At 44.3% G+C, this 16,181-nt stretch overlaps 1 protein-coding gene across 1 annotated transcript in view; it reads right to left on the bottom strand.

The window, feature by feature from the left end:
* COL23A1 (collagen type XXIII alpha 1 chain) overlaps nt 1-16,181 on the bottom strand; it is a 176,926-nt gene that overhangs the window by 38,383 nt on the left and 122,362 nt on the right. Inside the window, exons 3-5 of the mRNA XM_066196874.1 lie at nt 11,838-11,882; nt 4,024-4,031; nt 825-851 (exon numbers count right to left, since the gene is read on the bottom strand). Of these exons, the coding sequence (XP_066052971.1) occupies nt 825-851; nt 4,024-4,031; nt 11,838-11,882 (80 nt within the window). The remainder of the gene's footprint in view (nt 1-824; nt 852-4,023; nt 4,032-11,837; nt 11,883-16,181) is intronic.

The raw sequence follows: 16,181 nt of genomic DNA on the forward strand, positions 1-16,181 counted from the left end.
AAACAAGGCAAAAAAAAAAAAAAAAGGAAAAAACAAAGGAGGAACAAACAAACAAACAAACAAAAAGGGCATCAACCACAGGAAGGAGAAGGCTAAGAACAGCCAATACACCCCTCCCAGAGCAACAGGCAGTGCAGAACTCATCACATCAATTCAAAAAGCAGGAGCAGAGATGGGAACTCTCTCTCCATGCCGTGTACATGGAGAATTTGCAGTGTTTTTTACCAACCCCTTACACCAAGTGTGTGCTTGGGAATGGCTCCCTGATGAGCTGCTGAGCCCCTTGGAGCTGGAGCACTGCCCTTGGCCACCCAAGGGCATTGATGAGGATGAGGGAAGCCAGCCAGGAGGCTGAGGTTTGGGATCTGGCCAGAACAAGGACTTCCTCCTCCTGCACATCCAGCAGGACAGCTCTGCACCCACGGAAAAATTTTTGGATATGGGCAAACGAGGATCTATCTCAACACCCGAGGCTCTTTCCCCAGCATCCCCTCTTACAGTTCTAAGTGGGACAAACCCCAAAGCCTTCATTCACTTTGCAGTCCAGTGAACTCTTAAGCAAGAGCATGAATACAACCATGAAATGGCTCAAGTATTTCATCTCTATAAACATTCAGGGAGATTATTGCTCAGACTTTTAAGTTTTAGGGCTGAATCCCTCAAAAGCTATTGCTAATGAAGAAAGAGAGGAGGGAAGAAATGAAAAAAAAAAAAAAAAGAAGCTTAAAACAGGCAAGGAAAATCAAGTGTCACGGAAAAAGCTGGAGAGGACCACAGAGCGCAGATCAGAAAAGAATAAAAATAAAAAGGAGTGGTGGAGTTACCGGGTAACCATCGCGTCCTGACTGCCCCTGTGGGGGGGAACAAGGGAGATAAGTCAGTCAATGCACCTGTAGCAGCTTGACATCACATAGCAGCAGGCAGGACACGGGGCCATCAGCTCTCCAGACAGCCCTGGCACTATGCTCTGGAGAAACCTCGTGGGGCAACTTTCCTGTCAGAGAGCTCACATCTGCAGTGTATTTTCCCTGGATTTTGATCCCCTGCTCCCCTTTGGCTACTTACCGGGGGTTTTGCCAACTTGCACCCATCCCTGTTGCCTGTGCCCAGCCCCTGCTGCCCCTGAAGCCACAGACATGCATGGCACACACTGGGTCCTGGCCGTAAACCTGCCCTGGGATGGGGGTACCAAGAGGAAAGAAAACACCTCAGTGTTGGGGAGAGGTGTGGAGGCTGCAGCTGCCGAGCCTTCAGCCAGGACAGCAATCACTGAGCTTCAAACTCCTGTTCCAGCACTTGATTCAGTGAAGGTTCACCCCTCTAAAATCCATTAACTCCCTTGCAGGATGCAGCTCTCCCAGCTCACATCTAAGCTTTGCTTTACTTTGCAATGAAGCAGAAAGCACAGCTGATGCTGCGGAGAACGACCCTAGTGAAGTTCCTAGTAGCAGCTGCAGGATCAGCGGGATAAAACACAGCCCATTCAGGATGTTTCACCTTTCCTGCTCTCCTCGGGGGTTCCCAGAGGCGTTTACAGCCCGAGGGGCTGTTAACCGTGCAGAGAGCTCCAGCACAGCCTGCTGCAAGCCAGCCCAGCGGCAGATTCCCGGGAGGGAGCTGTTGAGTGTGAGCTGCTACTCAAACAGGTGAGTATCTGGTGCAGCAGTGACAGGTTGTGTCAGCGTGCTGGGGGTACAGAGTTGGAGTCAGGCTTTTCTCATGGCATGGGACAGCTCTGGCAGCCCCTTCACACCAGTGACAGGGGTTCTCCCTTCTCCTAAGCACCCCTGAAGCTTATAGTGCCTCCTGCAGCCGTCCTGATTCATCCAGAAACAACACTGGCTTCAACAAGCGCCTATTTAACCAATTACAGGCTCGGGATAAAGTGTACAGGGAGGTTTTTATGGAGATGTATGGCAGCGGAGCACACAGATTAAAAGGAAACACTTGGAACGCCCTGCCCTTGCTTGCTGGTGAGTTCCCCAGCGAGCACACTAACACATAACGTGTTTGCTAATAACTGTGACTGTAAATGTTTAATTACAGTCTGTGGTAAGTCTATATATTTCAATTGTAGAAATTTTCTACCCAGCATGTGATTTTAATACTCTCCAAAACAGAGGTTTTATAGCATATCTGAGCAGAATACCCCTTACTCACAGACAGAAAAATCAATCATCCATCAGCCATGAATCCTGTACCACAAATTCTCATAATTTTATATGCATAACTAACTTATGACAGCCAAAAGAATAAAATACCAGAACAACTGCTACTAGTGAACAACAGAATTGGGGATACAGTTAGAGCAGCATAATGCTGTACATCTAAGAAGTAATCAATTCCTTCTGGCCTAAATCAAGAAACAGAAGAAACCAATAAATGCAGTACTGTTGAAATAAAATAATATTGTGGTTCTGTGGGTTCTAGGACTTATTTTATATTATGCTTAAAGAAGTCTCTGGCAAAGGCTACTTATGCTAAAAAGCAGGATTAAAAAAGACCAAAACCAGCCAACCAGCAAACCCCACCCAACCCAGAAATTAACTAAACCACCAGTTGTCTTTCAAAGAAGGGCAAGGGGAGAGGAAAGGAAAAAAGGTCTTGTTTGTGTTAAATCTCCCCTGTGCTCCGTTTGCAATTCAATAGTGCCGTGGGAACCAGGAAATGAAACCAACTAGAGACAAAGAAAAATTAATAGTGCACCATATGTTGCCTGTGTTGGATTGCCGTAATGAACGTGACCAGACAGCACACGTGAGGCAGCAACGCTCCCGGCTGCGTGTGGGCTGATAGGAGCCTCTGAGCACAACCAAACCTCTGCACAAACCCATCCCAAACTAGCCAAAGCACTTCAGTCAAGGGGGAATGTCCCTCAAAGGTGTATAGATGGCGTTTTAAATAGGCAGTATCCTAGTATCCTCTTTATTTGTAACCCCAAATAATCGTTTTGCTCAACTCCCTCTTAAGTATTTACGTTAAAAAATGAACTTGAAATAGAAGTAAAAATTCAAAGGGTTGAAAACCCTTCACTAAACCCACAGGCAGTGCAGCCAGTCCCAGGAGAACCAAAGCCATGGTGCTGGGACAGCCCCCACTCCTTGTCACCAAAACAGTACTGGAAATTTATTAGCCCACGTATAGTTGCTGAATTTATTTTCCCTAAAATAAGCCCTTTTCAACCCAGTGAGGCTCTTTAGGAAGAGAACAACATGAATTAATGCCTCTGTTAGTGCAATGACAGACAAGGAAATGAGGCTGCAAAGAGCCTGAACCTCCTCCTCCTCCTCCTTTGGAGAAAGAAAGGTAGAAAACCAGAAGCACCTAAACCCCATGATTTATTTTTAAACAAACCCTCAGCAACTTGGAGGGCATGAAGAAAACATAAATTCTCACTCCAAAACCAGCAGGAGAACAACAGATTTGGATGTGGTGGCACAGCCAAAGGCATGTCTGAACATTTGAAAGGAGGAGTTGACACATTTTCAACTATTACCCCTTCAAACAACTATTTCCCCATAAATTTTCTGGTTGCATTGGTAGGAATGCTCATTATTCTACCCAAGACTTCAAAGAAAGAAGCAAGCAAGCTATGGTTTTCCCTCTAGCCCTTCTTGTGAGGCAACCAAACCCATATTAAATGCTGGAAACACAACAGATAAGAAAAGCAAGACAGAGCTTTAGAACCAATAAACCCAGGAACATGTTAAATATTAGTATAGCACTCTTTCTGTTAAATAGAGGCAGACTAAAAAACTCTTTAAAGGGAAAACTCCTTTTTGCTGAATATTTTCTGAGTTTAAAATTACTGGAAATCCCTTGGGGCAGCAAGTTAAACATTTTAAAATTCCCCCCACAATTTGTCTACAATCATGAAAAAAAAAATGCAGCAGCATCTGGTACCAATTTTGTTTCCAGACACACCTCTACCAAAAAATGCTGTGCTTTTGCAAGGACACTGAAAGGCAGGGGAAGGGGAAGCCTTAACTTTGTTGATCCAAGAGTAAAATCCACGATACTTACTGCAGGTCCTGGAAAACAAAAAGAAAAAACAAAGAAAAAAAGAGTCAATTACAAAGAAATAATATAATCTGATAAAGCAACACAAAGCAGGAAAAAACACCAGAATGATCTGGGACTTTTCAGCCCAATTCTCATGCAATGACTTTCCAGATCCACTCTGCACCACCCATGTCCTCTTGTTACAGAACCATCTCAACCATGCTGTGGGCACCGCAGTACTGGCAGGGGTGTAAAACCACTCTTTTCCCATCTCTTTCACAGTACAACTCTGCTTCCTCTCCCCCCACAAGACCCTGGGCATGGCACAGGGCAGGGCCCATGTGCAGGGCATCAGGCACTACCTGTGGCCAGCAAAAAGGAGACAGACATGGCTAGAAAAATGTGCAAATTTTTATGAATAAAATCTATATTTTCACCATGGACCTTATTTATCCTTTGGGTAATGCAGGAGGAGCAAGATATAAGCCCACAAAAGCCAGAGGAGCAGTGCAGTGGGGCAGTGCTGCTGCTTCCACTGACCCCAAATGTTGCTGTCGGATGGTGCCCATCCCTCCCTGACCTCCAAACATGTCCCACAGCCCCACAGCCCTGTGTCACCCTGTGTCACCCCCACGTGGCCCCTGCTGGTGTTCAGTGGATGGCTGCACAGTGCCTTATCTCCAGGGAAGTTCCCATCACACCCACATTACTCTTCAGGGGCCAGTGGCACAGTCTGGGGCTGGCTTTAACAGCAGTAGAAAAAGAAACATTCCCCAATATCCCCCAGCAGTGCAGGGTGGTCACCACCAGCCACACCAATTTCTGCAGTTTTCCCACTGCCTGCCCAAACTGGTGCTGCACTGAGGTGAACACTGAGCCCTAATCCAACGCAATTCACGTTGCACTTCTGTTCATGAGGCAGCCTATAGCTCTGTTTGGGATTTCTTCATGCTCTGATTCTTGCCTGATCAAAACCAGAAACTAGGCACAAGTAGAAAGGAAAGAAAATGTGGGAAAGCTTAAAATGGAAGCAAAAAAAGAAAAAAAAAAAAAAAAAGCTTTGTTCATCTTATGTTATTCAACAATATTATTCATGAAGCATATTTCAATTCAATGCCTTTTCAAGGATTTAAAAATTAATTTTAAAATTAAAAACATTGCTAACTTGAATTTTAAAAAAAACCAAACAAGAATGAGGGGTGGCAGCAAGTAATGACTGTCAGTGCAGCAAGAAGCGTCCCACTGACCTGTGTGTCACCTGAAGGGAGTCGGTGCCACACAGCCACAGCCAATACCTGGGGCAGGGACAACCTCCATGTGTCACTCCAGGCCAGGAGCACAGGGGCTTAACTTGCCCTCCCTGGTTTAATTTCTTCTGAATACAGAAGCCAATGGCTCTGTGCCAATTTATTAACTGAGAATCATAAACCTGATTTATTAACTCACTTACACCAGGCTACCCACAAAAGCCCTTTTGTGGAAAAGTCAAGACTAAGTCTCAAAGAAGTGGGCAGGAAATTATTTTAATATGGGATTTCAATCATGTACCAATTATAATCTCTTTGGAATTTGTTGCCTACTTTCCTTTTCTCAGCTACTGTTTTTTTCTCCCCCACATGTGCAGGCAAGTGCTCTTTTAAAGTGCTTCCTCCTCCCAAATCCAGGAATCCCAGTCAAATGGGGGGGTCTGTATATGCACCTTTGGATGTTTTCCAGCCCCATCAGTGGAGTTACACTAATCTTTCACTGTGCTGTTGGCCAGTTGAGGCTAAATAAATCTTCATTAAGGCATAAAGTTAAACCTATTGAACTGATCTTTTCTCCTCCTAAGAACAACATCACTTTCTGTTTTGCTGAACATGTTTTTCAACAGCCCAGCCACAAGACACTTGTTTCCTATGGAAGAAAGTCAAATATTTTGCAATTCAACAACAAATAAAGAAGCTGATCCTGTACCCAGGGGCTGCCCCTCATCCAGCCATCTCATCATTGTGGGCGCATTGCACAAGATTTATGCTCTTTTCAAAGAAATTTGCCAGAATTTACTGCTAATAATTTTGACTGGCAAGAATCAGTTTGAGAGGCTGAAAGGAAGAATGAAACAACTCGGAAATTCTTCTTACAACAAATAAAAGTTGAAAACAGCCTTTGCGTACTGAAAACTATGTGACAAATTAATTGGGGGCTGATTTCAGAAGGAAGAGGAGAAAGACAAAAATAACCTGCAAGTGCACAGATTTTGGTCCATGATTGATTTACCTGAACTGGGAGGATGCTGCTATAACCAGGAGTGGACACCTTGTACTCAAGTATGCAAGGGCATGGAGATATTTGGAAACACAAAAGGATTCCTTAAGAACATGCACAGCTGTGCTAGCAGGAGGTGAAAATCAAAACTCATTAAAAATTAATGACCCAGATTTCCTGATTGACCAACATGAATGTTATTTTGTCTATCCAAAGCCCAAGCGGGTCACAGTGGCATCATCCCCAGCAGTACACAAACATATGGGAAATGACAGGTCACAGTCATTTATTTCCAAGTATTTTTTCAGCTTGGAAATTCTGGGATAAGATGATATTTCTGTTAAATCTGCAAATCATTTATCATGCAAGCTCTCCTGCCACGAGAGGAGAGAGCCAGGCAGGGGAAACAAAACCAGCCAGACATTTCCCACAGCTCAGGAAGAGTCAGAGGGGACTTTGCTGCAACTCTAAAGGGCAAATAGCCCATCCTCAAGGTAGCAAACATGCATCTGTGGCCACCTGAAGATGTAAAAAAATTACAATTAAAAAAATTTATACTAATACATGGCTATGTGTATTTAAACACACACACTATGTATATACATACACATAGAGCTATTAATTCAGGATGCTGTAAGGGGAGTAACTCAGCCATGGATAACAACAGAGGACAACTGCTATAGCCATAAGAAGTCACAGAATCTGGAAAAACTTTTTGTCACTGTGTGTTGACTCCTATCTATGCCTCAGTGCTGGGGCACACAGGGAACATGCTCTCCTAGCAGAGGCTCATTACTGAGAGTCCATGTGGGACAGATTGGATTTTTCCGGAATTTCAGCAGAAAAAGAAGTCCTTGGGTATGAGGTTGTCACAGGCAGTTCATAGTGAGAAATTCGGGGAGCAATAGAAATCCCCAAATAAATACAATTTGCTATGTGATTTACCCACAGGCAGCCACATGTGTACGTACTGAATAACAACAGCTGAATATTTGCACTTGTCCATTCAATCACATGGCTAATGGGTATGAAAGTGTAAATCTTGATATGTAAAATATGGGATTTTAAGTACACATAGGACTGGGAGAGAAATAAGCCTTCCTTGCATAGAAATCACATTGTTTTTTTCCTTTTAAAAAAGCTTTAGATTCTTTCTTATTCCAAATCAGAGTATTTGCACAAGCAGAATAGCTGTAAGAAAAAAGCCCACACAAACAAACAAAAATCCCCTTTGAATTAAATCTTTCTTAGAAGTTCAAATTAAGGCAACACCTGCAGCATAATGTAAAGAAAAATAAAAAAATCATGGGCAGTGGGCAGAAGACTTCTATCCCATAGCAACAATTTCAACACATTTCCCCCAAAACTGCCTTTGAAATGAAAACATTTTGTAAACAAAACTTTTTCTGCCAAAACCAGTAATTATGCCAAGTCAGGATTTTCCAATGCAATAACACTTCAGCAAAAAAATGCCCTCTCAGGCCCACCTGTAAAGGCAATTTTGTGCCTAAACCAGCCAAAGTTTATCCCCCTGGGCTGTAGCTGTTCACAGCTGGTGCACAAAGGTGTCACCCAACACCCCAGTCATCAGCTTTGGGTGTTTGTATTCCGAGGCAGCTCTTGCTTCATGTGAGGAGAGCAGAGCCTTACTCAGAGACTTCCCAGGATGAACATTTCATGTGGATTATCTCCTGGTTTATCTTGAGAGATTCTGAGCTTCAGATCAGTTTTTGGATCAATCGTCAAGCCAGGAGAAGAAAGCAGAATGATATTCCCGGAGACAGGAACATCATCTCCCACCATCTAGTTGTGCAAAGCCTTTGAACCAATACCTAAACTAAGCTCCCAAATCCTGGATCCTATTCATTCATCCTTCAGGAACACCCCTGTGTGGCTCAATCTTTAGAATAAATAAACACAAAGCCCCGTGAGGGCTGTGCATCCGTACCCCATCCCACTCACACAGCACCAGCTGGCGGCAAGAGGGGAAGCAAAACCTCCCAGGTCCCTGGCAAAAATCCGTGTTATTTCACAAACGCTCACTCCAACGGTTGAACTGTGTCCTCGCTGGGACGTATCACATTGAGAAAATAAGCTAACATGACATTAAACCTGATTTTGCCTTTGGCAAGGAAAAGGAACTGCATCTGAGATGAGCAGGCTGGCTGTCAGGACCAACCACGACAGCAAGTGCTGCAAAACCTTTCTTCCACCCCACAGTGAGAGAAGGCTGAAAATCCCACATAAAATTGTATTAAAATGCGTTTTTCTATTCATACACAACTTCCACGGCTGGGTGCACGTGTCTCTTCGGGGCTGTGCTGGCTTTCCAACTGGCAAAGGAACTGCTGATGATCATGTGCAGGAATAAGGGTCCCGGGACCCTTGTGTCCGTCCTGGCAGGATGGGATGGAGCTCAGGACATGTTGGACCAGACCAAACAGCCAAAGTGATATCTCCCCAGGGAAGCTGCTGGTGTGAATTTTCTGGCCTGGTGGTAGCAACAGTGGGATAAATTGGTTTTCAAAAGTGGCCTCTTTTGCAGTGGTCGTGCCCAGCTCCAGGACTGCTCCTCGGCTGCAGCAATGGTTCCCACGGGGCCAGATGACGGAGAGAGTAAATAAAATGGGTTGGATGAAGTCATTTGACTCACTTAGTCCCTGGTTTGTTCAGCTGGGCTAATGGTGGCAGAGACACTCCCCCGGGTACTTGATCCTTGTGTCTGAGGTCAGGGAAGGGATGACAGCGGGGACGATCACCCCACCACGGGGAGCTCCAGCCGCCACCAGAGATGTGAAGCCCAAAGGGAGGCTGGGGTTTAGTGCAGCCCCCTCTGCCCTCCAGGGCTCCCCAGGGGGAAACTGGCTTGCCTTTACCAAAATAAACTCCCAAGTCCAGAGGCAGGGCCCCAGCAGGACCCACTGCCTGCCCTCGGTGGGTTCTGGGGGTAGTGGGGGGTTCACCCCATTGGTTTAACAAGTGTTTTTTGAAGCATGTGCTGCCGGGCTTGTCCCGTGTCCAAACAGTCTAAATAGTTAATAGTTTTTGCCAGAAATGGTTTAAAAATTAATCTTTTATGGTATGGTGCATATCTGTGGAAGAGAGCAGTTGTCCTAATGCATTTTCATGAAGATGAATTCTTAGTTTAGAGAAACAGAGCTGTTGGATTAATTTATTTTATTTGAATCCATCATGGCAGGAGAAAAAAGCAGAATTCAGTCTTGGTTTAAATCAACAGGAGGGTATGATTAAAAGGGACAGGAGTATCTCTTAACAGTTTCTCTGCTTGTTTCTTAGAGATATACATTGAAAGTTTCAGTATGAATCTGAAAAGGTTTTTCAACATGACCATTTCAACAAATGCCAGAAAAAACCCCTTCTCTTGGCAGGGTTGAGCCTTCTGGCTCTCCAACAGCCTTTGTCTGGAGGCTGTGAAGCCCTAAGCAGGCAGGGTCCCTGGGGATGGACACCAGCATGCTGCACAAACAAAGTTTTATTCACATTTTTATCAGCTGTAGTGAAGGAACAAGGACCCGGTTTATGTGTGGTCAGGTTCTCAAACAAATATAGAAATATATATTCAAGTTATCTGGAGAAACAAACATCTGGCAGCTCAGCCAAAAGCAATACACAGTGGGATGTCTGCTCCCTGTGTATCTGCAGTGGGGCAATCCACAGGCTCTGCACTGCATTCCTTGGATTTCACTGGGGTGCCCCTTTGAGCCTGAGTGTGTGGCTGTGAGCAGTGGGTGGCACCTGCACACTTCTCTATTTTCCTCCACAGTTGCAGAAATTTCAAAAACAGTTGTTACTAAAGTTTGAAATTTTTTTTATCATCAATAATTAATTTCTTCTTATTATTTTTTTTTTTTTCTTTTATAATGTTTGTTTTCTTACTGGTTCTGCATTGATTCCCTGGCAGCTTTCTGCTTCATCAGAGGGATGCTCAAGTGCATTTGCAGATGTGTCACAGCACGAGGGAAAATGCTGCTTTTGAAAAGTTTTGCATGAAGCATGGAGAAGAGATTTAAGGGCATGAGAGAGCTCAGCACTACCTCCCAGATTTTTGTATGGAGCAGAGACACATCTTGCACAGCGTTTACATAAATGCCTGCATATTAAATCAGATCCATTGGCTGACCTCTCCAGCTGCCCTTGGTTGAATGCTGTATTCCACCGTGCTCCTTAAAGCCCTTAGGTGATATTTAAAAAACAACCAAAAGAAGAATCAAAGCTGTCTGGTGGCTATTCCTACAGCTCAGCTGCTGGGAAAATAAAACAAATTAACAAAGCTGGCTGGGATCCACCACCACCACCCATCCCTTGGCCAGGAGTAAATCCTTGATGCTTCAGAACAAAAATATCTCAGAAAACCCCTAATGCACTCTGGAATACCATCAGTAGAAGAGAAGGGAAATGCCTGCCTGCCTTTCTCGTCCATCAGTCCAGGGTTCATGTGCTGCGGCTGGTGTCCAGCAAATATCCACTCGATTTCCTTTCCTCAGAGTTAAAAAAATTGTTTAAAATATTGGTGATCAGAAAGTTATGCTGCCCTTTTTGAAAATCCCAGTTGTGATTTTTCTTTGGCAGGGAACAGAATTCATCGTTCTCACTAAATGAAAATCCACTGCTTCCCGTTCATTCTATCTGCGTTCAAGAACCTAAGAGCTGGGACGTGTAATTTCATGTGCTGCTTTATGGCACACTGAGGCAATCCCAAAACCAGCCTGGCTTTCTGGGCGCATCCCTGTGTGTTTTCCTCAGAAAGAGCAATGCCAGCTGCATCTCTCCCTTCTCCAGCAGCACTCAGACCCAACAGCAGAATGTAAACAGCCCTTCTCCCCAGTTGAAACAGGTCAGTCCGAAATTTCCCATTTCGAAGACAGGGACAAAACCCCAAACCTCGGCAGACACACTGAAGTGACAGACAGACAGAATTACAGTCAACAAGTGACAGAGACACAGTTACAGTCAGCTCAAATGAAAACCCCCAGCAAGGTTGCTCTGTGGTTTCAGCCAGGGCTGAGGGCACACTGCTGGCTCAGGGGATGTGCCCAAGGCCCGTGGCCGAGGTTTGGTTATCCCTGACTCCCAAATGCAGACACCACCACACCCTGTGGCTGGCAGGCAACATGTGACCATGTCCACGTGCAGAGAACAAGCCAGTGCACACCTCCCATCTCACACGGCTGGGGAATTCCCCATTTCCATGCTAATTCACTGTCCCTCTTCAGTGTTGGGTGGGGCAGTGATGAGGCTGAATGCTGCAAAGAGAAATGGAAGGCTGGATAAAAGATGCAACAGCTGCGGGTGTTTTGAGTAGGATTTACTTGGTTTTTTGTTTTGATTGGGCGGTTTTTTCCTTTATTTTTTTTTTTAATTTGTTTTTGATTGTTAGAGTTTTGTGAGTTGGCTTTTGGGATTTTTTTAGTTTTTAATAATACCCTTCATGCCCAGCACCCAGGGCTGGGGGAAGCCCATGTTCCACAGCCTGTTGGATGGAGGTGACAGGTGTCATTACCCACAGGCTGCCCCATCATGCAGTGACAGCCCAGGGCCCTCAGTGCCATTGGGCAGGTGATGCTTACCTGGTTCTCCACGCCGGCCGGGCTTCCCTCGCCTTCCCGGGGGCCCTGTGGGAAGCAGAGAGCACAGGGTTAGTGATGGCCCACAGACAGTGAGTTTAGGAGAGTATCTACCACATGTCCTGCCCTTTGGACCCATCTCGTGTCTTCCCCCTCTTCCCAAATACCAAAAATATCAGTATGCTGCACAACTTAAATGCCGTGCTTTTTTTTTCTTTCTTTTTTTTCTTTTTTTTTTTTTTCCCACACCATAATTCTGGTGAAAAAACCAAGGCAAGCTGGGAATCAGGTTTTGAAGTTACCAGTATTGCTTGCATAGCAGAGAACCCCAGATCTAACAGGATCCAAAATGCTGGAAAAAATCCTTTGCTAAGCAAGCAGCATTGCTGTGCAGTCCCTGCGTGCTGTGAATGGCTGTTAAAGACTTGCAGATCACAATATTTAAAGTATTAAAGCGATGAACATGAACCTCTTGATACTAATCATTATCTGAGTCAGAGCTTCTTCTGTGCAGACTGCTAACACGGCCAAATCTGGTCATACATTTATAATTTCAGATATAAATCTTACCTGTATTCTTACCCTACAAGGCAACAACGGCTAAGGGATCAATAAAGTGCCATAAGTGACAAAATACCCTTAATTAAAGAAAAAAAAGCACTCAAACAATAAATTCTGACACGGAATACTGCTTCAGCACACACAGAGCATCTAGGTCCCTGGCAAAGCCATGACACCACTTCCTTCATGCCAGTGTGCTGCAGTCTCTCTGCTGCAGCCAGCATTCCTTGCCCGGCACCTGGAAGCATCACTTCTCCCATAACACGTGCATGCATTACCAGGCTGGAAGACAAAGCCCCTTTTTGCAGCCTCTGCAGCAGGTCAGCCAGCTCTGGTGGAGTATTTGCTGAGTGATAGCAACATCAACAAAAAGCAAGAACTCTCTTTTTATCTGTGAAACAACACTGCTCCCTCTCCTTTCTGCTGGAAAAGGATGATAAACAAAGACCATTAAATATTTCTGCCCTCCTATCAGAATTTCCCCTGTTGCGTAAACATTTCTGTGCTCAAACGTGCAACTGCATCTCCAGAATTTCAGCCATGGCCTGGAGTTCTCCTCTTTGAAGTCTGGATACACTGTCCAGCACTCCCCCTCCCCAGCCCACCAGAGAGCTCCAGCAGACCCCTGCCCTCACAGGGGCTGCAGTGGGAGCCCCAAATCCTACTTGTTCCCTTGCTATGGGATTGGCAACCTGCAGAGAGATGCCCTGGGTAGTCACTTGGTAGTAACGTCTACCACTACTCCCTAAGTAACTTGCTCACGGGTTTCCATCCAGTAGGAAGTTAGGAAGTGTTTCTGAGGAGAAAAAATTTTGGTGGGAATCAAAAAGAAAACTATCAAACCCAGCGCTTACTTTGGGCAAGAGTTGCAAGTGTCAGTTCTGTGGCGCAGATGGGGGTGAGCAGGACAGAGACCTCCCAGCTCCCACAGGAGAGGGCAGCACAGAGGAGCAGCCCAGGAGTCATTAATGCCTTCTGCAGCCTCAGACTCTGCAGATGTCATAATGTCTGTGCTCGGCACAATTGGAAATTATTATTTTAGCAATTTCTAGCTTATTCTGGGAGCTCAGCTTTAGATACTGCTTAATGAGCCAGGCATAAAGTGAATCCATATTACATCTCTTGTTTTCAACCCCTTTAAGAAATACAAAAGAAATTAAGGAGTCCTGGCAATTTGCTTGGAGATAAATGTTCCCTGTAAACTGTTAGCTAATGACTCCATCTCCCCAGACCTCGCAGTCTGATGCTTGTTCAATATAATTAAGATTTATGTTGCATTAAAGTAAATTGAGCAATAGCCGAGTCTTTTCTTCTAACTGTGCCAGCCCCACTGTATCAGTTCTGGGAGTCCTTTATTTACATTGTTATGAAAGAGAGTTTTGGAGTGGAGAACGAATACAAAGCATAACAGTCTATTTTTAAACAACTTGTCACGTTCAAGCTAAACAGCCTTAATCCAGGGCATAATATGCAATTTCTGACAATACCATAAGTTTCCCAGTAAGATGATAGATTTAGTAACCCCAAGACAAAGAAAGAGCATGAAATACATTGCTATTTGAAAATATTATGAGGAAGAGATGACGGATACACCTAAAGAATAGATCCTCAGAAACAAGGTAAAAAGTTCACAGTAAACACTCACAATAGCTGGGTAGCAGCGACTAATGTCATCTACTGAGGGCAAGTAAATGAAATATTAAAAATCAACATCACTTTATTATTCACATAAAATATTGTCAAAAGCCAAACTCATGTACTTGTCCACAGTACATTAAATAACCTCTGTTTGAACTAATTTACCCATTGTAAATTGGGCTGCTCAATGAACAGTGTAATCCATCAACACCAGGAGAACAGGCACTGTGTGTGTTTAATATCTTTTTATCCCTTATAATTAAACCAAATCTAGCTCTTGACCCATGTTCCCATGGCTGGGAGGCTGTACTGTCGCCTCCCATCCCTTCAGCTGGATGGATAAATTTCTGCCTGGGGAAATTACTGTTGGGCATAAGGTAAAATCAATGTTTGTCAAGGACAAAGTGAGTTTAAAATGTTAGCAAGAAAGGGAGTCCAGCAAAACCTCGCTGAATACCAGTGCTTTGTTAAATGTTATGCCAGTGAAGCACATTTTAGCCAAGAACTTGTGGCACCAACTTGTGCCCTTCCCTTACACATCTCCTTTTTCACTGAGAACACTTGCACAGACGTGTTCCATAAATCTGGGTCCATCTCTCTCTTCAAGCCATGTGCTGCTGAGGCTCTCAGGGACCTCGTTGTTGTTGTTATGTTGAGCTAAAGAAGTAGTTGGGAACAGCCTTCAAGTAAAAACCATGGCCAAGTGAAATGAAGACCTTTCTTAGTGGATCTTGAAACCAGAGGGGTTTTTCCCTTGCAAGCATGACACAGTGAGCTGATCATGTTGTGAACTCTCACTCAGAAATATTAAGGTTATTTTAGTGCCTTATTTTCTAGGGGAACTCATATCTAACACACTGTGCTCTAACACGGGATTAAGTATTACACCAATTTTACACCACTCATGTGGTTGCACTTAAATTCTTTTTTTCTTTCTTTTATGAGCTTCAAATGGTCTAACTTGTTTCCCCTTCTTCCCTTTTGGCATTTTTCAAGTTGCTTTCAATATATCAGCTTTTTTTTTTTTTTTTCCAGTTAAAAATGAATCAACCAGAAGAATGGCTTGAACAAATTGGTTGGTTCAGCCACTCTCAAAAAGTGGATTTTTATTTTTATTTTTTTTTCATATGGCTTCACTTAGAACGAAGAAGAACTTTGCAGCAGAGCACCGTGGGGTCTGGTATCGAGCACGAGGAAACCACGGCCCCGGCCTAGCTGGCTGCTCCTGCACAAAGGCCAATTTACTTTCTTGTTCCCTGAGGAAAAAGTTTATGGTTCATGGGCAGAAGTCAGATGCTGGGATGCTTGCTCAGCTGATACTCATCAGGTATTCAAGTCAGGCTGCGGCTCCGAGACCACAGATCTGAGATTAAACAGTTTTGGGTCACAACACTTTGCATGAACCTTTCTGGCTTCAGGTTCCAACAGACCCAAAGATTCAAAGCAAATACCAGATGCAGATTGGAAACACGCAGCACCTATGGTCTGCAGAAGTGTTCCAAATAAAACAAAAAACCCAGTAATATCTAGATTCATTTCAAATTTGGCCCAAGTGCCCCAAAAGCTCTCTGAAATCCTGGGCTACATTATGTGTTAGCAAAAACCACCCAGGAAGCAACCTCTAGCTGTTAGCTGGGGAGAGCTCCTTGCACTTCCATACCTGATCCAGTTGCTTTCAAGGTGCAAAAGCAGCAAAAAATTGTTTTCATTCTTATACCTTCAAAAGCATCTTCCTCACAATGCATGGGGGAGCTGTGCTCAGGCAGGGAACAAAGCATCCACTCCAGGAGGCAAACTGGAATATTGCTGCTACTATTGGGATAATACAGGGCAGCATTTAAAATTTATTTTGACTAAAGCACCTCAGGACGTCAGCACTGAAGATTTACTCTTCTTTACATAGAGCTAAGCTAAAATGGGGGGTACCCCCAAAATTAGGGATATCCAGGAGGAGAAAGGGTGCAGATTTAAATTGTTCCAATAAGATGCAGCGGAACAAATCCAAGCCCCAAATCCAACATTCAGCAGCACCAATAAAACCTGCACACAAGGTGAAGTACCTTGAGATGACAGAATGTTTCAGGACCAGTGAGAAATTCAGGGTGTTTAAGTGTGGTTTTACCTGTAACCAGAGAAGTCCCCTCTTAC

This window comes from Chamaea fasciata, unplaced genomic scaffold, assembly GCF_029207755.1.
Source record: "Chamaea fasciata isolate MVZ Bird 193981 ecotype frontalis unplaced genomic scaffold, bChaFas1.0.hap1 SCAF_15, whole genome shotgun sequence".
Taxonomy (NCBI): Eukaryota; Metazoa; Chordata; class Aves; order Passeriformes; family Sylviidae; genus Chamaea; species Chamaea fasciata.